Source organism: Prionailurus viverrinus, chromosome C2 (genome assembly GCF_022837055.1).
Source record: "Prionailurus viverrinus isolate Anna chromosome C2, UM_Priviv_1.0, whole genome shotgun sequence".
Classification (NCBI taxonomy): Eukaryota; Metazoa; Chordata; class Mammalia; order Carnivora; family Felidae; genus Prionailurus; species Prionailurus viverrinus.
The window spans coordinates 149,156,785-149,179,189 of record NC_062569.1 but is presented as its reverse complement, the minus strand read 5'-3'; the positions used below and the strand labels follow the sequence as shown (position 1 = coordinate 149,179,189).

The 22,405-nt window shown below is 48.7% G+C and overlaps 1 protein-coding gene across 1 annotated transcript in view; it reads left to right on the top strand.

Moving 5' to 3' along the window:
• The first annotated feature begins 2,529 nt into the window (after positions 1–2,529).
• The window catches only part of RCAN1 (regulator of calcineurin 1), a 102,643-nt gene continuing 82,767 nt past the window's right edge, over positions 2,530–22,405 (top strand). Inside the window, exon 1 of the mRNA XM_047876074.1 lies at positions 2,530–2,931. Within this exon, the coding sequence (XP_047732030.1) occupies positions 2,689–2,931 (243 nt within the window). The 5' untranslated portion in view covers positions 2,530–2,688. The remainder of the gene's footprint in view (positions 2,932–22,405) is intronic.

The window sequence follows — 22,405 nt, the reverse complement described above, 5'->3', positions numbered from 1 at the left end:
CCTACCTCTCCCATCGCTTCATTTCTTCTCCTCTCCTTTTCCTCTGCTCTCTTTTCCCTCTCCTCTCCTTCTCCCCACTGCTTTTCTTTGGTTCCTTCCCCTTTTTCTGTGTCCTAGAGTCCCAAGGGGCGGAGGTGGCGCGGGGTGAGAGCCGGCCCTCTGTTCTGCTTTGCCATTTGCTGCCTGTTTGCTCCCGGGAAGGTCATTCAATCCCTCCGAGCCTCAGTTCTAAGAACCGGAAGTAATAATACCTGTTTGTGGGGATTATGTCAGCTGGTTTATGGGTCCACCCATTAATTAAAAGCTGCCTAAATGAAATCGGTATTATTATTGGAATCGCATAGACCACCAGGAGAAAATGTCGCCACCTTTACTTTGCTGCTTGGAGAGGGAGATACGGTGGTGGGAATCCAAAGTCACTGAAGGAATATGTGACTTTGTCTGTTGAGTCTTAGAAATGACTGACTCCTTTCCAAAGTCAATTACAGGTAACTTGGTCTTTCTCACTTGCCTGAGGTTGAACTCCTGCTTTTCTCTCTTAGCTCAGCACCTGGCCCGCTCTGGGTACATTTCAGGTTTCTTTTTCTTAGCGTGCTTTCCCCTCCTAGGCATTGCATTGTCCGCAGGCCCCCTCTGCCTGCTCTAAGTGGTTTAGGGTTAAGCCAGGATTCAAAGGACAGCATCCTGTCCTAAGGGTGATGACAACTTGGACCCACCCAGCAACCGTTTGGCTGGGTGTTGTTTTTCCAAAACTGGTGCCTCATCCCCTTTGTCATCCTTTTCAGAATGTCTGGCCAAGTTTACACAGTTTTCGACTCTGCAATGTCACCCACTCTGCCACGATCCATCTAACCCCTTGTGGTCTTTATCACATCCTCTTTTCTGTAAATTTTAGCTTTATGGAGATATAATTCAAATACCATAAAACCCACTCTTGAAAATACAATTCACTGGCTTTTAGCATATTCACGAAGCTGTGCAGACATCACCACATTCCAGTTTTATAGCATTTTCTTCACGCATCCCCCCGCAAAAAATACCCTGTAGCACTTGCTGTGTCTTCTCTCCTCCCCCAGCCCCTGACCACCAGTCATTTCCTTTCGGTCTCTATGGATTTGCCTCTCTTGCACATTTCATATAAACGGAATCATACAGCATGCGGCTTTTTGCGACTGGCTTCTTTCACTTAGCATAATGTTTTCAAGGTTCATCATGTTGTAGTATGTATCAGAACTTCATCCCTTTTTGTGGTTAAGTAATATTCCATTACATGGCTATCCGTCTCCCTTACCCATTCAATCTGTTGATGAATGACTATTTGGGGTTATTTCCACTTTGGGGCTATTTTTAATAATGATGCTACGAACCTTTGGATGTTGGTTTTGTGTGGACATGTTTTCATTTCTGCTGGGTTTATACCTAGGAAAGGAATTGCTGAGTCCTGCAGTATCTGTGTTGAACTTTCTGAGGAACTTGCAAGCTGTCTTTCCAAAGTGGCTGCACCATTTTACATTCCCACCAGCAGTACAGGATGGTTCCTAGATTTCTCGAATCCCGTATCACATTGTATTTTATGAATTATCTCTGCATGCCTATTACTTACTCCACCTGGATTTAAGCTCCTCCTGACCACAAAACGTCCGTAAGATTGTCACAATGGCAACCCGGTCTGATTTCACACCTTCCCAAGAACTCTACACTTGAACAGAGTTACCAAGTATTGGGCCCTTACTGGATTCTTACCATATATGAGGAAACTAGAATTCAGGTTACTCGTCCAAGTAATTAACAGCAAAGCTGATATTCAGACCCAAGTTTTGACTGTACCACGTGGTCTTTCACGGTGAAAAAAAATCTACCTATTTTGCAGGGGGAAAAAGAGAGGCTTATTTGAGAATTCGTGCTTTCCCTCTATAAACTCCCCAAAGGTAGGGCGCAATGTTTTGCTTCTTTCATTATCCCCTCTTGTGCATAGCACAAAGGGGTAACTCAAAAATTTACTTCTGATTACCTAAACTTTGAACAATGATATTATGACTAATAAGCTGAAATATAACAGTAAGGTATTGTCGTCATGGTCTAGTTCAATCCTTCCTGCGACTATATGTGATAATATACGGTAAGCACCTAACCACTTGCCAATGCCCACGGAGCCACAGCCACAACTGAATCTCGCTTAAATCCCCCAAAGTTGGCCTTTGTGCCTCAAAGCGTCACCGCCTGGCAACCAGAGAAGCGCTGCCTCTCCAGCTACCATCCCGGCGCCCAAGACGCAGCCTTGCGCCTTTCAGGTGACACCAGCTGGCTGCGAAGCGGCACTGGTTGATGAGGCCCGTGCCCCTAACCAGCATGGCCACCGTAAGGCTTCGGGGTGAGGGCGGCCGAATGAGGATCACGTGAGGAGAATCCCGTTCCTTTATTGGCTTTCTCTCCTGGGAGGGCGGGATACAATCACCCAGCGGGGGGCCGGTCTTAAAGGGCCCCGCGGCTGTGTCCTTCCCGAGCTCCGCCCCCGGGGCTGGGCGGGGCCGGCGCGCGGAGGCCGCGTCCGGGGGAGCCGTGGTGACCGCCGCCGGCTGAGACGAGAGCCCGAGGGGGTTAACCGCCGAGTCGGCGCGCGGGAGAGCGCGAGGGGCGCGCGCACGAGCCCGGCTCAGCCGACGGGAGCGCGCGGGCTCGGGCGCGGGGATGGAGGACGCCGTGGCCGGGCCCCGGCTCCGGGCGGCGGCCGAGGCGGCCGAGGCGCGAGCGCAGCCGGGGGTGACGCTGCGGCCCTTCGCGCAGTTCTCGGGGGCGGCCGAGGCCGACGAGGGCGGCGGCGACTGGAGCTTCATCGACTGCGAGATGGAAGAGGTGGACCTGCAGGACCTGCCCAGCGCCACCATCGCCTGCCACCTGGACCCGCGCGTGTTCGTGGACGGCCTGTGCCGGGTGAGGGCCGGGCCGGGCGGGCCGTCGGGTGGAGGGCGGACACTTGTTGCCCGGAGGAGGCGGCGCGGGTCGCGGCGCCCAGGTCCCGGCCGGCCCGGGGCAGCCTCTCCAGCCCGGGCCACCGGCGGGGCCGGGAGGCGACCCTCGGGGACGTGGCGATGCCCCCGGCCGCCCTGCCGCGGTCCACTCACGGCCCGGTGGGGCGGGGGCGCGCTCCCGGAGGGTCCGGGTCCCTGAGCACCTGCCGGGCCGCGCGCGCAACCCGCAGGGGGGCTTTCAGCGCCTCGCCTTTGACGGTGGCCGGTCACCACCTTGCAGACAAGCTCCTGCCCCCGGGTGTCCACTCGGGTGGGGAGAGTAGGGGTTGGGGGGAGTGAAGTAAGAGACAATCTCGGGATGAATTAGCACCCGGCGTGTCCGGGAGCTCGCGGGGCCACCCCCGGGGCATGTAAGGTAGCCCGGCGGCACTTACTGCTTTGGGGAAGGGGCTCCCCTCATTCATCGGGAGGAGGAAACAGACGTGGAGCGGCGACGTGACTCACTGTTCATAAATAGGACAGCGTCTCTGCATTCTCAATCTGCACTCTTGGAAGAAAAACCAATGTTTGGGTGAGGATCTGTGGTTGCTCATTATCCTGTGGCTGGCCAGTTTCGGTCGAATGGTGTTGAGGGGAAGGGACCCATTCTCTAGGCCTTTAGAACAGTCGGGAATCTTGCTCTCTGAAGGGGCGACTTGCCACCATTGGGACACGCTATACATGGGGAGTTGATTTTTTTTTTTAATCCACCCAGTTTAGAAATTTAGGAGGGTGAGGGGGCAGGTATGAGTAATCAATGGTGGTGGCAGGGAGGAGGAATTTATTTCCAATCTACAATTAGTGTGCAGAATAGGATTTGGACAACGCAGGCGTTGCAGAATAAAGCCTGTCTTTAAGAGATATGCCTCAGGAGGAGAGCAGCTGTCAAAAAAAGCGATGCTTTCCATGCTTGGCTCTGGGTCTGCGTATACTGTCTATGAACTTGTAGTAGGAGGCTGTTGCCAAGAGGTGCGCCGCTGTGGAACCCAGAATGGTGTGCTGGAGTCCCATTTATTTGTAATTTATGTGCCCATCCATTTTCAGAAAGGATTTACAAGGGCTGTGTGCTTAGGCAACTTCCTGTGCATGCTTTCTAAAGCAACAGTTGTCGTAAGTGCGGGGTCCCGCTCGTCTTACTCTAAAACCTTTTCTGTTCCCATGGCCAGGGTCTAACTAGCATTTCAGGTCTCTTTCCCGGGGGTCCGAGGCTGCTCTTCTGATGGAGCCAGGTCAGGTCATGTAAGACTGCGTTTATTTGCTTGGGTGTCTAGCAATTCGTAGTTTTCCAGTTTTCCCAGTAAGTGTGGGGGGCATTCCTGAGATTGCTTTGTATGAAATCTGGTCCGCTTTGCTAGCTATTCGTTTATAACAAGTGTTGGCAACTCTGCTTGGGCCAGGCGCTATTCTGGGCTCTGAGGGCACAGCAAGTGAATGGAACAGCAAGTCTGCCTTTCGGGGCTGACCTTTTTGTGGGCGGCAACAGACAGTGAACAAATATTAAATATGTCACGAGGTGACAGTGCTATAGGAAAAAGTAGGAAGGAGGAGATAGGGGAGGAAGGAGTGGAGGTCTGGGAGGGGAGGGAGATTGATGTTTTAGTAATGATGATCGGCGAAGGGCTTACTAAGGAGGGGATATTTTGAACAGGCACTGGGCTACCATTTGTTCCTTCATTTATTCCTTTGCGGTTTATCGAATGCTTACTACGTTCCAGGCACTGTTTGGGGCCCAGTGAGTAGAGGGGCGAACACAGTGAGCTTCCTGCTGATGTTCTAGTGGTTGAAGGGGGGGTTAGGTAACAGAGGAGTATAAGGGAACAAGGTCATTTCAGATAGTATGAAGTGCAATGGAGAAAGTAACAGGATTATAGGCTAGAGAGCCACCCAGGGGAGGATGGGGGCTGAGTCAGAATCAGTCCTCACGGGAGCACTGTGGTGGTTGAAGGGGTTTTAGTAAAGAACTGATTAATCGCAGCAGGACTAAGAGAGGCCACTGAGGGGGGGTGGGTATCGAGGGGAGGAAGTGGCATTGCTGGAGCCTGGGGAGAGCAGCGGCCCAGCAGGAGAGGCAGATGTGAAGGGATGGAATTGAGATGCTGTGGCAGGGACTGGCAGGGAGGAAATACCCCCGCTTGCCCCGGCTTTCTGATCTCCTTGGCTGAAGCCAGCTGGCAGCCGGGAGGCAGGGGGGCCCCGAACAATACAGTCCCATAGGTGGGCTCAGCCTTCCAGAGCCCGGAGAAGGGGAGAGAGGGCAGAGAAGGGCCCTGGGGACGATGCAGGCAAAGAGGACGTGCAGAGAGGAGTCAGCATGGGGCCACTTTAGATGGAGTGGCCCTGGAAGGTGTCTCTGCACAGCTCGGACTGGGCTGGCAGGAGGAAGCTCCCGGTGCAGATTTCGCGTGGCTGGCCTCCAGGCAGAGGGAACAGCCAATGCAGAAGTTCCAAGGCGGTGGTGAACTGACTGAATTCAGAAGGCGCAAAGGGGCCCTCGTGGCCGAGTGGGAGATGGTAGGGGGAGACTGAGGTTCGACACAGCGGGGGGAATGGTTCCATGAGGAGCCTTGGTGGCCATGGGAGGGATTCAGATGTTATTCTAACAGCCAAGCTGAGCGGAGAAGGTCTCTTGGACAAGGAGAGTGGGGGGTCAAGAGAGGAAGCAAGGAGACCCCCTAGGCGGCTCTTGCCTTTCCTTGTCCCAGGGAGCTTTGGAAGTGTTTGGACTCTGATGGGGTGTTGGAGATGGACCAAAGGACAGAGCCTCCATTTGAGTCTGTCAGAATGGGGGTGGAGGAGCTTTATGAGCTTTGGTTGTGCATCCATAGGGTCCTGTAAGATGTCAAACAATTGGCGAAGACACAAAATTCACTGGGCTAGTCAGAGGCTCGGAGGGCAAATAGTTCTGCCAACTGAGGCGGCGAGAGCAGAAATCCCCGTGTGGCCTTTGGTGAGCCTTCCAGTAAAAAGAGATTTCTCCTTTAGCTAAAACCATCCCTCTAGGTGGGAAGGTGTGGCTTCTGACAGCCTTATTAGTTTAAAGGCTTTTCTCTCTCCCATCGGGCCAGATCACCCAAAGGTGGTGTAATGAAAATGTCCTTCTCCATCAGGTCAGTGTGGTCTGACCCCTAGTGGGCATGCCGCTAACTGCATTGCTGACAGAAGTCGCAGGGCCAGCAGGGGGTAGGGTGTCTGGTGGTCCCCTCTCATTCAACAGCCTCTTAGAAGGCCACCTGGATGAGTGATGGTGGCTTAGCTTGTTAGGGGACGCTAGAACAAAATGCCACAGACTGAGTGGCTTATAAGTAACAGACATGGGGGGCCCGGGTGGCTCAGTCAGTTAAGCGTCCGACTTCAGCTCAGGTTACGATCTCGCAGTTCAGGAGTTCGAGCCCCGCGTCGCCCTCTGTGCTGACAACTCAGCCTGGAGCCTCTTCAGATTCTGTGTCTCCTTCTTTCTCTGCCCCTCCCCCGTTCGCAGCCTGTCTCTCTCTCTTTCTCTCTCTCTCTCTCTCTCAAAAATAAAATAAACATAAAAAATTAAATAAATAAACAACAGACATTTATTCCTCACCATTCCAGAGGCCAGCACGGGTGACAGCCCTCTTCTGGAATGCAGACTTCTCGCTGTGTCCTGAAGCCATGGCAGGCAGATGGGGAGCTGGGGCGGGGGGCTCTTTCATAAGGACACTGGTCCCAGCCAGAGGGCTCCATCCTTGACCTAAATACCCCCTAAAGTCCTCATCTGCTAATACCATCACCTTCAGGGGTTAAGATGTCGGCATGCAAAATTGGGGGGACCACAAACACCCAGACCATGGCAGATGGTGGGAAGGAAAAGGGCTGTGTCAGACTGTTCACCCAGGCTCGTATTATTCTCTTAGTCCCGAAAGAAAGAAATCGACCTGAGGCACCAATTCATGTGGGAATGTATATCCGAGGTCATTTTCTAGCCCTAACAGTTAGGTCTGATAGGTGAAATTTGTTTCTATTAGCTGGGTCATCATCGATGCTGTAAATAATTTATAATGAACGTGTTCATTAAATGCTTATCTAACACCTAACTGAAGCTGTATGGTCATTAATTTCAAGTAATATTACTAGAGATTTGCACCATTACAAATGAATGAAGACTTTTATTAAAATAAAATTAATTCCTGTTGTACAAATATTAATGTAGCATATCCCATTACCGTCCTCTTTTTGCAAGACTGTTTTTGCTTTACTGAGAAAGCAAAGCAGCACTTTGAACCAGGAATTACAGGTGCTTTGGCTTGTCGGCAGTGGTCCACTGGTTCCCTAGAATAAAAGCTAACTAGAAACTTAGAGGAGTTCTCAAAAAATGCTCTGTGAGTTTCCCAGCAGCAAATATAGTTCCATACGGTAATAGGAAAGAATACCGCTTTATCTGTTGTCTGAAAGATGAATGCGTATTTGATTCTTTTTAATGTTTATTGATTTTTGAGGGGGGGAGGGGCCGAGGAGGGGGTGTGGGGAAACAGAGGATCCGAAGCGGGCTCTGTGCTGACAGCAGCATACAGCCCGAAGCGAGGCTTGTACTCGTGAATCAGGAGATCCTGACCTGAGCCAAAGTCGGATGCCTGACCACCTGAGCCACCCAGGCACCCCCATGTATTAGGTTGCTAACGCTTTGCCCAAAGGCTAAGTCAGAACATATTAATCATCAAAAAAATGACTCTTCTCTAGTGAATAAACTCACCTTCCTTAAAACAGATGCCCACTTAAGATTTGTGATACAGACATGACTTTCTTTTAATAACAGGAAATATTCCGAGAGCCCTAAAAGGAGTTTGAGTGGTGGCTTTGATTTGTCTCTATCAGTGACGACTGATCGCACCTTAGCTACATACACGAGAGTCCCTGGGGAGCTCTAAAATCATCCAGACCCGGGCCGCCCTGACCAGCTGCAGTCTCAGGGACTGGGAACCGCCTAGAAAGAATTGCCCAGGAAGCTCCCCCAGGTGATTCTAATGGGGAGTCCAGATTGGGGACCGTTGTCCTACCTGGCAGGGGTTTTGCCTGACCGGAGGCGTTGTTGGGCCATGAAAAGATCCTTGAGTAATTGGCCGCTGGGTTCCATTTTGAGCCAGATCTGTGCCTCGATTGGCTCATGTCTAAACTAGAAGTCAGGCTTGTGGTCTGACGCCTCCCTTCTCTGAGTGGTGTTTGACCTCGTAGCTGGAAAGCAGGGTGATTGGCTGTCTGCCCTCGAGCCGTAGCCTTTGGGAGGTGACACGCGGGATCAGGGCGTGTGCTTTAACCTGGGGTTGCCTCCCTTCGCCTCCGTGCGCCTCCCTTTCCGCGGCTGCTCAGTCTCCAGATGTCACATGCTGGACTTGTCTTCCCAGAACCGATTTTTGTAGACAGGATACCATTCAATAGGAATTGGATGATGGAGATGGTTTTAGTGTCCGTGTCCGGGGTAGCATGGCTGATGCTACTTGGGGGCTGACTTCTGCTCCCAAGACTGTGGGCCCTTGGCCGTGTTTCTGCCTCTTCCTGTTACAAGTCAGTCTGTGGCAGCGTGTCGTGAGATGTGACATTCCAGCTGGACAGTGGCAGTCGGCTTCCTCTGCAGTGTCAAATCCAGGCATTCTCAGGCCATTTTTAGCCTCACCCGAGTGTCATAGGCATGTGGTTTCTTAAACTTGAACCATGTATAAAACGGCCCCGACACCCACCCCCAAAGAGTAGAGAGATGGTAAACCAATATGGTATGGTTTAATTCCTTTGGACATGTTCAGCATGTTCTATGTTAAAAAAACAAAAAACAAAAAAAGCCCACAAAAACCCCAACCGTGTGTTTCATCCGTGCAAAGTTTATTTTAGAATTTATTCACTATATCCCTAATTTTAGAATTTCTGAATCTTACATAAATCAAATGATTTTTTATATCCGTGAGGTTCCTTGGGTCCCTCCCCGTCACTCGTCATGGGAGCAAGCGTGTGGGTCGCTTTCAGCTCTGTCCCCTACCACTGGGCACTCAGCAGCGGTAGCATCCGCTGTCACTGCCCTGCAGCCGGGACTTTCCGGGCCCTAAGACAGTCCCAAAAGGGAACAAAACACAAACCGGCCTTGTGAGAGAACAGAGTAGCTAAAGCAGAAGCTGCTGGAGTCTGATTCCTGTGTCCATATTTCAGGTTGCGTTCGTCGCCTCTTGACTTTTGAAAAAGGTCCTCAGACAGTCCAGTCCACGCTTGTCATCCCTGCCGCCTGAGGGGACCCGTTTGCCGGGCTGTGTGACTGCATCACTCCTGGGGGGCAGCAGCCAGCTGTGCACACACAGCAGTGTCGCACATCAGTGTGCGCATTGAGGGTGGCAGCGGAGATAGGCCCCCACGGCCTGCATTTTCGGTGCTGATCGTCAGGACCCCTTTCAAGGACTGGGGGGGCGAGTGCCAGTCATTTGAAATACAATTCGGTTGTGACAACGAACTTTTTTCTTTTCTTGTCTTGTCTTGTCTTGTCTTTTCTTGTCTTTTCTTTTTTAACGTTTATTTATTTTTGAGAGAGAGCGTGAGCGGGGGAGGGGCAGAGAGAGAGGGAGACGCAGAATCCGAAGCGGGCTCCAGGCTCCGAGCCGTCAGCACAGAGCCCGACGCGGGGCTCGAACCCACGAACCGCGAGATCATGACCTGAGCTGAAGTCGGACGCTCACCGCTCAACCGACTGAGCCACCCAGGCGCCCCTACTTATGTTTTTTTAATGTCAAAAGATTTGATGGGGCTTAATATGCTCCCCTCCCCACTGAAGTGTGCGCGAGAAGAGACAGTGCCGCCTGCTAGCAGAGGGCATGGGTCTGAAGCAAACCTTCACCACGCGGGTCCACAGTGGGAGTCTGAGGATGCTGTTTCTCCCACCGTGCCTTAGTTTCCCCACCTGTAAAGTGGGGTGGTGACAGTACGTGTTACGATGTACATAAAATGCTCATCACTGACTAGGACGGAGTAAACATAACCACCTGCGTTGGTATATCAGTTATCTACAGCTGTGCGACAAACCAACTCAAAACATGGTAGTTTCTTTAGAGAGAGTTGGGGAGGGGCAGAGAGAGGGAGAGAGAGGGAAGCCCAAACAGGCTCCTCGGTGTCAGCACCGAGCCCGACGTGAGGCTCAAACCCACGAACCGTGATCTTGACCTGAGCCGAAAGCAAGAGTCCGACGCTTCACCCACCGAGCCGCCCAGGCGCCCCAAGACATAGCGCTTGAAAACAATACATTTCATTATCCCACGGTTTCTGAGGGTCAGGATTCCAGGGACGGCTTTGCTTGGCGCCTCTCCCTCCAGGTCGGCCTCCTCCGAAGGCCCCGCAGAAGGAGTGTCTGCTTCCAGCCTCCCTCACGTGGTTGGCCGCAGGATTGCCTTTCTGGGGGGCTCCTGGGCTGAGGGCCTCACCTCCTTGGTGGCTGTTGGCCAGAGGCCTCCCCGGGCTCCTTGCCACGTGGGCGTCTCCGCAGGGCACCTCCCGGCCTGGCAGCTGGCTTCCCTCGAGTGGGCGAGGAAGGGCACGTGACAGGCGGGGGATCGGGAGTCCTAACCTCAGAGCGGAAGGAACCCCACCACTTTTGCTCTGCTCTGTGGGTGAGAAGTGAGGCCGTGCCAGGGGCAGGGGGCGCCCACCAGGGTGGGACTCCCGGGAGGTGGAGGTCCCTGGGCCATCTCAGGCTGCCTGCTGCAGGAGCTCATCTGTTAGGACACTGTTTTCTTTGTAAACTCTTCTGACTTCTTGGAGCAGCTAACCCTCAAGTGCTTATGAAGGTTTTTTCTAATCTGGTTGTTGTTTTTTTTTTTTTAAGCTTCAACCCTATAAAAGTTCTTTTCTCCACAGTTTTAGGTGGCACCACTGAACATAAAATACCCCATTGATAGGATTATAGCTAGGTTATTAGGTTTCTACAGTATCAAAAGCTGTTAGCCACTCCGTTTCTGAAAGGAGAGCTCGGGAAACTGGACCCATTGACGTTGGGAAGGGTCAGGACAGTATTTTTCCTTTCGGTGCTAATTTCAGCAGGTGTGGGGTGAAACTCCTGTGTTAGTCCTAACCGACGCCATAGGAACAAGTATTTGAGGCTGGCCTGAATTCAGATTTAAAAAAATGAAAGTGTCGGTTAGTTCAGATAGCCGAGTTTGGATTTGTTTTCACGCAACGTAACAGTAGCATGTTTTCCTTACCCCCTTTATATGTTTTTGTTAAACTTCCTGCTTTATTTTATTTATTTACTAAGTTTATTTCTGAGAGAGAGAGAGAGAGAGAGAGAGAGAGAGAGAGAGTGTGTGTGTGTGTGTGTGTGTGTGTGTGTGTGTGGGAGCTGGGGAGGGGCGGGGGGAGAGAGAGAATCCCATCCCATGCAGGCTCCACGTGGTCAGCGCAGAACCCAACACAGGGCTCAAACCCACGAACTATAAGATCATGACCTGAGCCGAAATCACACGCAAGGGGCAGGGGGCTTAACTGATCAGGAGTCCGATGCTTAAGTGACTGAGCCACCCAGGCGCCTCTCTGCTTTATTTTAAAGATGATAAAGTAGTTCCCATTCCTTACGGTGAAGTTTTTTATGTGTAACATATTTCTTTTCATCTTCTTATAAGAACTCTGCGCAATAGGTACAATAACATCCCCATTGCACAGATGTGGAGACCGAGGCCAGCAGAGGCCAAGTAGCCTGTCCTAGGTCGCATAGCCAGGAAGTGCTGGTCCTCTGATTCAAGCCTCGCTTTGGCAACCTCCAGAGCTTGGGCCCTCGTCATCTTACAGAGTACAGCTCTGCACTTGAATGTTTCATGTCTTTCACATCTTACTGAAACCCCAGGGCTGCTCGGTGAAGAAAGTATTTTTATCCACAGGAAAACGGAGGTTCAGATGAGTTACAGCTCTGTTACTCCTTCAGCCATTTATTTATACTTAACGGTGTATCCGAGTGCTCTTGGTATATCAGTGACAGCCATAGTGATGTTCTTGTGTTCAAGCAGAAGGCAGGGCCTGGGTGCTGGAGCCAGAAAGACCTGGATTTGAACCTTGGCTCCATCACTTCATTCATTCATTCATTCATTCATTCATTCATTCATTCATTCGTTCGTCTGTTCGTTCATTCATTTGTTCATCCATTCATTCAACAAACGTTTACTGGATGCCTATTCTGAGCCCTGTGCTGGTTTCAGGACCAGTCCTGGGACCCCAGGTGAGTCTCCCACCTGCCCCAAGGCCCTGCCTCCTTGGTTGCAGAATGAAGACAGTCATCCCCACCCCATGGTCATGGTGACATCAGCATGAGGGGGCACAGCCCTAGACAGCCTTTGGTGAGTGACAGACACCAACCATCCCCACCTTCATGGGGCTCACAGGTTAGCAGCAAAGACGCATAATTAACTTTTGATTCCTGTGTATTATGGTCAGTTGGTCAACGTAACCAAAGCACTTAGTAGATCCATAAAAAACCACATGTCGTTGGGCAAGTTATTTAACCAAACCTTGGTCGCTTCCTCTATAAAGTGAGCAGGTTGAATTGGATAATGTCTGTGAGGCCATTTCTGGCTCTCGAAACGATATGGGTGGCTTTACACTCTTACATCCGTGGCACATGGTTAGAACAAGGCCCATTTGCCCTTTGCTCCCCAGCACGCCCACATGTTAAAATCAGACTTTTCCAAGCAGGAAGTTGCTCAAGAAGGGAACTTCTCTAGTGTGAATGTAGTTCTCTTCCATCCGGCTCTCCCACCTGTAGGGGAGGCAGAACCTGACCTCTACTCATCCTGGGTTTTCAGCTGTGGCTCTTTAACAAAAAGACCGATTAATAAGAGAAAAAACAGACCGTTATTACTGGGTGCCGTGCATGTCACAAGGGAGAAGCCTCAGCGAAATGGAACTCGGCTTATCAATCCTCTTGAACAAAGAACGACATACTTGCAGAGGAACGACAGGGCGGAGAAAAGCCATTTCAGGCTTCCAAGGGCAGCCGACTGTGGAAAGGTAAAGATGTGGGAGGAGTAAGGTTCCTCTGGTGTCTTCTCTGGGCTGATAAAGAGTCTGGAGTTGTCTCCAGTAAAAGGAGACTTTACATGCTGCCTTTAGGCAGAAAAAGAGGGAGGAGATAGAACTTTATTGCCTTCAGCTCAAAATAACTTTCATGTCAAAGAGGGATACTTGGGGGGGGGGGGGGTGACATATTCTGCTTCCTTCACACCCATGCCCGAGTCCTACACTGGTCAGTGAGAGGCCTGTCTGCGGGTTTGTAGCTGCAGAGGATGTGAATTTCAGTCACTTAGAAATTTACATGGGGCTGATGTGAAAGAAACCTGTGTCAGAGAGCGTTTAACTGACCGCAGCATTGATTCTGTCCATTCAGCATTGGAGGGTCTGCCAGAGAGAGCCTCACAGGGCCGGACCACTTACGTGAAATGTTTGTTCTTACAGTCTCTTGCTTACTTGGGACTTTTCCAAATCTCCTGATGGCTATTACTTATTGACAGGTGACAATATGTCCCATTTGCACGTCTGATTTATGCCCGTCGTCCCGGGAAAGTTATCAGTCGTACCCCTTTGACTCTTAAGTTTGGATGATAAAGTACAAACTTAGTAGTTGTACGATTAATGAAAAGCAAGCACCCTGTTTATGAAGCACCGTTTGTTCCAAATATTTTATGCACATCATTTATTTTTTTTAAGTTTATTTATTTTGAGAGAGAGATAGAGAGAATGGATCCCAAGAAGGCTCCACACTGTCAGTGCAGAGCCCGACACGGGGCTCGAGCTCACAAACCATGAGATCATGTCCTGAGCCCAAGTGAGGCGCTTAACCGACTGAGCCCCCCCGGGGTACCCAGCACATCATTTAATCCTTCTTACAACCTTCTAAGAAAAATACTATCTTTGCCTCTTTTGTAGAAGAAGGCTTCTTCCCCCTTTGCAAAACTACTCAGCACATAGAATCCGCGGCAATTGGGCCTCTGACCGTGGGCACTCTCGCAGAACCAGGGCAGGAAGGGCCCCTCAGCCCACACCCTGCTTTTCTCTCAGGAGGAATCAAGGCTCAGGGGATGACGTCTCCTCAGGGGTGCTCCCGGGACATTGGCTGGAACTAGAACAGGTTTCCTTCCCCCTACCCTCCGCCTTTTGTACTGCCCGTGTAATTCCCCGGAAGTAACGTCCTCCCCTCTCCCACCCCCGCCCCACCCAAAGAACCCAGAGCGCAGGAATGATGAGGACAGCTAGAGACAAGTCAGCCAGGACAGGCAAAACTGTCCCAGTGCCACCGTTAGGGGGCTGCCACAGAGCAGGGTATCCCGGGCCCCTCCTGGCCCGAGAGGCAGAGAGCTTTGCCCCTGAGCCAGTCCCATGCTGTTCAAAACACCCGCACTGGCCACCAGGGGGAAGTAACTTCGCGTATGTTCTGCGATGGAGCCTGTCTGTTGACTTAGACTTTAATTCAGGCATCAGGACAGAAAGTGCATTTTCAGCAGGAAGAAGTCACGGCCTGTACCGCAAAAGAAGCTATTTAAAGATTAGTGTGTAGTTGAAACTTTGCCGCGGAGGGACCGCCTCCCCTGCCCACAGAAGAGCAAGGGAGTGAGAGCCACCTCCCGAGTGGCCCCTTCCCTGCCGCTGGGCCATGCCGGGCCTTCGGTGGGAACAGGAAGCACAGGGGCATGTGGTCCTCCTACTCCAGCCATGCCTGGTTCGAGTTTGGCACTTCCTCTGCCTCAGGCTCCGGTTTGAGGTTTGTCGGGACTATGACTCCAATTATCAGCGGAGGGGCACCTGGGTGGCTCAGTCGGTTAAGTGTCGGACTCTTGGTCTCAGCTCAGTTCATGATCTCACGGTTTGTGGGATCGAGCCCTGCGTAGGGCTCTGTGCTGACAGTGTGGAGCCTGCTTGGGATTCTCTCTCTCCCTCACTCTCTCTACCCCTCCTGCACTCTCTGTCTCTCTCAAAATAAATAAATAAATACACTTAAAAAAAAAAATAATAGTTAAAACAATCATCAACAAAGGGGCACCCGGGTGGCTCAGTCGGTTGAGCGTCTGACTCTTGATTTCAGCTCAGGTCACGATCTCAGGGTTTGTGGGATCGAGGCCTGCATCAGGCTCCTTGCTGACAGTGTAGAGCCTGCTTGGGATTCTCTCTCTCCCTCTCTCTCTGGACCTCCCCCACATGTATGTTCTTGCACACGTGCTCTCTCTCTCTCTGTCTCAAAATAAACATTCGAGTTATCAGCATAAAGAAATACAAAGGGAACTCATTCAGATGAATCGGACCCCATTTCAGAGATAATGGGAATTTTCTGAGCTGGCTTCCGATTTTAGGTTACCACATAGACTACTTACAAAAGTAAAGCTTGTGCTGGCAGATCCGTCTCCAGACCTGTGCAGCGGGAAGTGTTCTCTCACATGGGAGCCCCTGTCCTGGGGTGAACGTAGCCTTCAAACTCAGCCCCCTGTTGATCCCGACACAGGATTTCCAGACTGTTTTTATTTTTAAAATCAATCCTGAAGTGGTGTATTTCTTTGAAATGGTCAATAGATTTGCAGGGGACTAACACTTTGACCCTAATTTGCTCTGTTTTGTCAAATATTTATTCCTGACACGTACTGGGAAATAACTGCTCATCGGCAGAATACTTTGTAGCCTCCCCGTTTGGAGCCTTTCAGTTCTGTAGAGCAAGCTGGGGAAAATGACCTGGTCCTCCACGTGGTGAGCCCGCCTGAGACGGTGGCGTGCGTGAGGTGGGGTGGGAGGGAGAGACATTGTATGGGGGGGATGACTCCCTGCATTTGCTGGGGGGGGGGGGGTGCGTTCACCTTTCCTGGATGCGGTGAGGTGTTAAATACAGCACAGCAGTGTCTGTGCTAGTATCTGAAGGCACAAGATACTCCAAAAGTATTTTTGTCTTTATCAACGACCCCACTTTAACGGCCATGATTATATTACTGGATGATGATTCGTGTTGGGTTGCCATTTGTTTGTTAACTCATTCCCTTTTCATTTATTTCCTTTTCCTCCTTCGTTTTCTCTACTAGATAGCACAGGGGCCACACTGGCAGGATCACCTGGTGGCAGGTTCCTTTGCTGCTTGGTATTAATCTTCACTCTTACGGCTCCGCTGAAAGTGGAAAGGTGCAGGCGTGTGCGCCTGGAAGATCCTTAAGTGCCATTTGTTACGGGCACATGCCTACCTTGCTTTAGAGTCCTGAATGCTTAAAGGTGTTATGATGTTGGGAATAGGAGGGTGGGTCCCAAAGCCAAGTCAGCCTGAGTTCAAATCCCAGCTCTGCCAGCAACTGGCTGTGTGACCCACCTTGGGCGAGTGACTTTTTTGTGCTTTGGTGTCTTTAAGTAGGCCTCACTCCCAGCCCAGAGCCCGGTGCGGGCCTTGAACTCATGACCCTGAGATCCAGACCTGAGCTGAGATCAAGAGTTGAAGAACGCTTAACCAACTGAGCCACCCAGGCATCCCTGGTCTCTTTGTTTTTAAAATGGGTAATCAAAGTACCTACCTCCCGGGGTTGTGAATATAGGGAATAAGGGCAGGCCACCCCAAAATGTGCCACTTTGGCATATTGACTGTTTTTAAAAAAGGTTACTTAAGAGACGGCCTGTGCAAGAAGACACTCAGACCGCCCTCTGCCCCCGTGAAGGCAAGATATGATCCTCCCATGCGGAAGGTACCCTCCCTGTACTAGGAGGTAAAGAGAAGAGACATCCTTATCATCAGAGAGAAATTCGGGGCTGAGAAAGCTGTACAAATAACCCTGTTACTTTTTACTAACTTATGACCCTAGTCCAAATTCTGATTAGAATTCCTTACTAATTAGAGGCGACTGGGTGGCTCAGTCGGTTGAGCATCCGACTTCAGCTCAGGTCGTGATCTCATGGGTTTGTGGGTTCGAGCCCCATGTTGGGCTCTGTGCTGACAGCTCAGGGCCTGGAGCCTGCTTCCGATTCTGTCTCCCTCTCTCTCTGCCCCTCCCCTGCTCGCACTCTCTCCCTTTCTCTCTCAAAAATAAAAAAAAAAAGAATTCCTTACTAATTGAAGCTCCCAAAAGTTAAGTTTTTCTTTGTCCTGTCAATTCCTTACAGATGTATTGTTTCTTTGTCTAAAAAGTATGAAAACTATATGCCTTGGTCATTTCTCTGGGTCTCAATTTCACTATTGGGTCTCCATGCACACATAATAAAACTTCTCCTGTTAATCTGTCTCAGGTCAAAGTAATTTTTGGTCCGGCTGGAAGACTTTAAAGGGTAGAGGAAGAATTCTTCCTTCCCTAAATAAGGATAAATATAAATTGTTAACCTTAAAAATAAAACTCCATATTATATGTCAAGCGTACTTCAATTAAAAAAAAAAAAAAAAAACAGTGGTGTCCAGGTAACTAAAAATAATAAAATTAAAAATAAAATAATGTAAATGAAATAAATTAAATAAAGCTGTTAGTTATTTTACCAACAAAAATGCGTTAATTCAGGAATAACAGAATTGCAATTCCAGAGAAGCAAACTAAGGCTAAACCACAGCCAAGCCTGGAGAACAAAGGAGAAGAATGTTCTTTCATAAAGAAAGGGGAGGTTGGGAGGGCTGTGTAAACAAAAAAGCCATTGGCCTAAACAGGGAATTCAAGTATTGTGGCTTCTCATTGGCTGAGCTGTTGCTGGGGCAGGAGAAACCCTTTCTTCCTCCTATTGGCTGTGATCAAGTAGTATCCTTGTGCAAGGTTCCTCCCTCCCTCCATTTAATGGGAGGTAAGGTGTTAGCACTTCCCCTTCTGGCCTCCCATTTTGGCAAGGTTTCCCTTGATTAATTGTCACAAAATAAAGAGCTAAGAATAACACCAGGCTCAAACTAAGTGTTTAGTACATGCTAGCAATTTTATTAAAACTAGTCTTAAAATTTAAATACTGTGGTGTCTGAGTCGCTCACTACTGTTTATCCTGTGCCTAGGACAGTGCCTGCCACACAGTAGGCACTTAATAAATATTAAGTATGGCGGTAGAAGTAAAACACATAAAAATGAAAGTATTGCTCTTTTAAGTCCATTAAATACTAAGCCTTATTTTCCCAGGAGGTTCCCACACATGGGAGCATGTGTATGAGATTAACTGGCTGAGGTGCTGCTCAACATTAGGAACATTGTAGCAGGATGTGTCACACCAGAAGTCTAGCATGGCCTGTCATCACTTGTAAAAGCTTAGATCAAGTATGCTTTAACATGAAATGAACTCTGCTACAAAGTTGAAAACAACTTAAGAAACAAAACGCTGTGGGGCGCCTGGGTGGCCCAGTCGATGAAGCCTCTGACTCTTGATCTCGGCTCAGGTCATGATCTCACAGTTTGTGGGATCGAGCCCCATGTGCGTCTCTGTGCTGACAATGTGGAGCCTGCTTGGGATTCTCAGTCTCCCTCTCTCTCTCCCTCTCCCCTTCTCTCTCTCTCAAAATAAATAAGTAAACAACAGCAACAAAAAAAACCCTGAAACACTGTAAAAACAAATCTCAAGACAATGGATGTAAAAATCCATGAGCCCTAAAGCATAAAATCATTAATGCTGATGATGAGAAATCCTAGGGGCGTCTAGGGAGTTCAGTCAGTTAAGTGTCTGACTTCGGCCCAGGTCATGATCTCGCGGTTTGTGGGTTCGAGCCCCGCGTCGGCCTCTGTGCTGACAGCTCAGAGCCTGGAGCCTGCTTGGGATTCTGTGTCTCCCTCTCTCTCTGCCCCTCCCCTGCTCACTCTCTGTCTCTCTCTGCTCTTAAAACTAAATAAACGTTAAAAAAAAAAATCCTAGACTTCCCAGCACAATTTTTATTCTTATTTTTATTATTTAAAAAAATTATTTTTAGACATTTATCAATAAATGTCCGAATTCGGAGTGACAGATTCCAAAGCAGGCTCCAGGCTTTGAGCTGTCAGTACAGAGCCCAACAAGGGGCTCGAACTCACGAACCGTTGAGATCGTGACTAAGCCGAAGTCGGATGCTTAACCGACTAAGCCACCCAGACGCCCCTTTCCAGCACAATTTTTTAAAAAAATTCTGTAATTGAAAAGTAAATACCATGTTTGCTAGGGAGTCTTTCACTCTCTCTTGCCCTCCCTCTCTTCTTTCCTTATATCCTTTCTTTTTCTCTCCCTCTTTTCTCTTTCACTGTTCTTAGAATGCCTTTTAGGAGACACATCTTTTCAGAAATTCACTGTCATCTGCTAAATCTCCACTTACTGCACCAGCCAGACTCTAGCACCCTTGATAGAAGGTGGCTGGTCATTCTCTGCCAAATCTTGTCCCTAAGAGGGCAAAATCAACTTGTGATCTTATCTCTGAATGCTGCCCTGGTTTCCATTACTTCGTGCCAGGAAAGATGACCTTCCTTAATGAGATGCATGCTGTCTGCTTAGTACTCAGCGGCCTGCTGTGCTTTTAATTAAATGAACCAATCTTTAAAAGCTTTATGGTTAGCCCCACAGCAGCCTGTCACCCCGCAGTCTGTCCCCGGTTACAGTAATTCCAGATGATTACATCATAGGGTGGCACCAGTAGGGACTGAAGGTTGGACTTTAGCACTGTATGATCTGGGCTCATACTTCTTAGAGCCAGTTCTCTGTGCTTTGGGCCCAGGATAACTCACCCCTTAACCTTCTTGCCAGAGAGCACTGCCATTCTAAGCTGGCTTTAGCAAAGAGTTTACGCACCATTGCGCTAGGTCCACAGCGTGCTGGTGTCACAGTATCTAATGGCATTAGGGAGAACTTTCTGAAGAGCACAACTCATAACGCATTTCTGAGTACCAACCGTGGGTTTTTTCATTCGTCTAGGTTGCTATTTGATCTGAAGAATACTTCATTATAGAACTAATACTTGGCCATAAAAAGAAATTAAAGCACTTACTGAAAATTCCCCATCCTCTTCTCGCAACCTGTTTCTTAAAGATAGCCTCTGTTAAGTTTTATGTATACTGTTTCATGCATGTTCTATGCATGCATCAATGTGTATGTGGTGTAAAGAGATAAATGCACTTAGATATATACCATGTATATATATTCATGCAATGTCATACTATACGCTCTTTTGCTACTTGCCTTTTTAAAATACTGTGGCTATCTTTCCAATAGACTGCATTTCTTTTGATGGCTCGCTGGCATTTCAATATAAGAATATAACATTAAAAAACATATATATAACATTTAACCACAATTCCTACTGATAGACATTTAGGTTGTTCGTGGGTTTTTCCCCCTATATAAACATTCTTGCAAGCAGCTCTTTATACATATATCTTTGTTTACTTGTGCAAATGTGTGTATTACATTTCTAGAAGTGGAATTTCTGAGTCAGAGGGTTTAGTGATTTTGCGTCTCAATAGATGCTGCCAGCTTGCTCTCGAAAATGTTTACACTCCTGTATATTAACCCCTACACTGCGTCAAACTTCCTCTTTCCCCACATTCTTGCCAACAAAAGGGATTCTAAAGCATTGTAGATCACTGCCAAGATCGTCGTCCCGAGGTGAAAAATAGTATCTCTTTGTTTGAACCGGTTTTTCCTAAAGTAGGAACAGGGTTGATCATCTTTTATGCTTCTCGAACTCTTGTTGGGTTGTTGTTGTTGTTGTTGTTGTTGTTGTAGTTGTTCCTGTGAGTTGATTGTTCATATCTTTTTGCTACTTTTCTGGTAAGTTTGTGGACTTAAGAATTTGTAAGAATCTCCTGTATATTAAAGAAATTGGTATTTTATCACGTATATTGCAGACATTTCCCCCAGTTTGCCATTTGAATGTATGTGGTTTTTATCCCACAGAAATGTTTACTCTTTTTATTTGTAGTTCAGATGTGGAACTTTTTTTTGCCTTCCAGTCTTCTGGGTTTGTCTCATACCTACAAAGTCCTTTCCTGGGCTTTGTATATATTTGTATATATTTTTTGTATATATTCCTGGGCTTATATATATATATATATATATATATATATTCTGATGTTTGCCATTAATTCATTGGGTATTTTGGTATAAGGAGTAAGGCAGATTTCTGGTTTTATTTTTGCCTGTTACTTGTGCATTCCAAATCCCACAGATTTGAAATACACGTTGGTATTAATCAGGGTGTTAATCTTTTTTCCCATTTCTGAACCTATTTCATGCTATTTTAGTGGCGTGGCCTAACATGTTAGCCTTCTTTAACAGTTATGGGGTCTAATTCTCCCCCATTCTTCTCTCTCAGAGTTTAATTTTCCAGCCAGTTTCATTTTTTTTTTCTTAATTTTTATTTTTGAGAGAGTGTGTGTGTGCAAGCAGGGGAGAGGGGAGAGAGACTCTCAAGGGGGCTCCATGCTCAGCGTGGAACCTGACGTGGGGCTCGATCCCACGACCCTGGGATCGTGACCTGAGCCGAAATCAAGAGTCCAGTGCTCAAGGGGCACCTGGGTGGCTCAGTCTGTTAAACGTCCGACTCCGGCTCAGGTCATGATCTCACGGTTTGTGAATTCAAGTCCCACGTCGGGTTCTGTGCTGACAGCCCAGTGCTGAATGCCTCAGATTCTGGGTCTCCCGCTCTCTGCCCCTCCCCTGCTCATGCTCTGTCTCTCTCTCTTTCTCTCTCAAAAATAAATAAACATAAAAAAAAAAAAAAGAGTCCGATGCTCAGTTGACTGAGCCACCCAGACTCCTCAAACTCAGCATTTTTTATAAAACAATGGACTCTTATTATTTTATTTTGTTTTGGTTTTTAAATGTTTATTATTTTTGAGAGAGAGAGAGAGAACGCGCGCACACAAGTGGGTGAGAAGCGGTGGGGGGGGGGGGGGGGGCGGGGGTGGCACAGAGGATCCCAAGCAGGTTCTGTGCTGACAGCAGAGAGCCCAGTGCGGGGCTCGAAGTCAGGAATGGCGAGATCGTGACCTGAGCCAAAGTCGGACACTTAACTGACCGAGCCACCCAGGCGCCCCTCAGCACCTTTTAAATGACAGTATCTCACTTGATTTACGTAGCTCGGTCAAAACTTGCCATTTTGCTCAACCAGCTGAGCCACCCAGGTGCCCCTCATTTGCTTATTCTTCGTAAACTTCAGAATCATTCATTCTGTCACGTTCAAACTCTCCTCCACCCCCTACAGAGAATGGAATAAGAAGTGCAACAAGCAAACCTGTTAGGATTTGGAGTGAGATTGCTTTGGGCTTACAGTTATTTAAGTGAATATTCGCATCGGGAATCTTACGTTTCTATAATGTTCTACCTATTTGGGCCACCTTTTTGCCACCAATAGAGATTTGACATTTTCTTCATGTAGATCCTGTCTGTTGTTTGTAGTTTGTATTCATGTTTCAGATTCTTGGGTGTAAATATTTTTTATGCAAACGTAGGAAATGTATTAAAATGCGAGCTCTCTTTTACTATTCTAC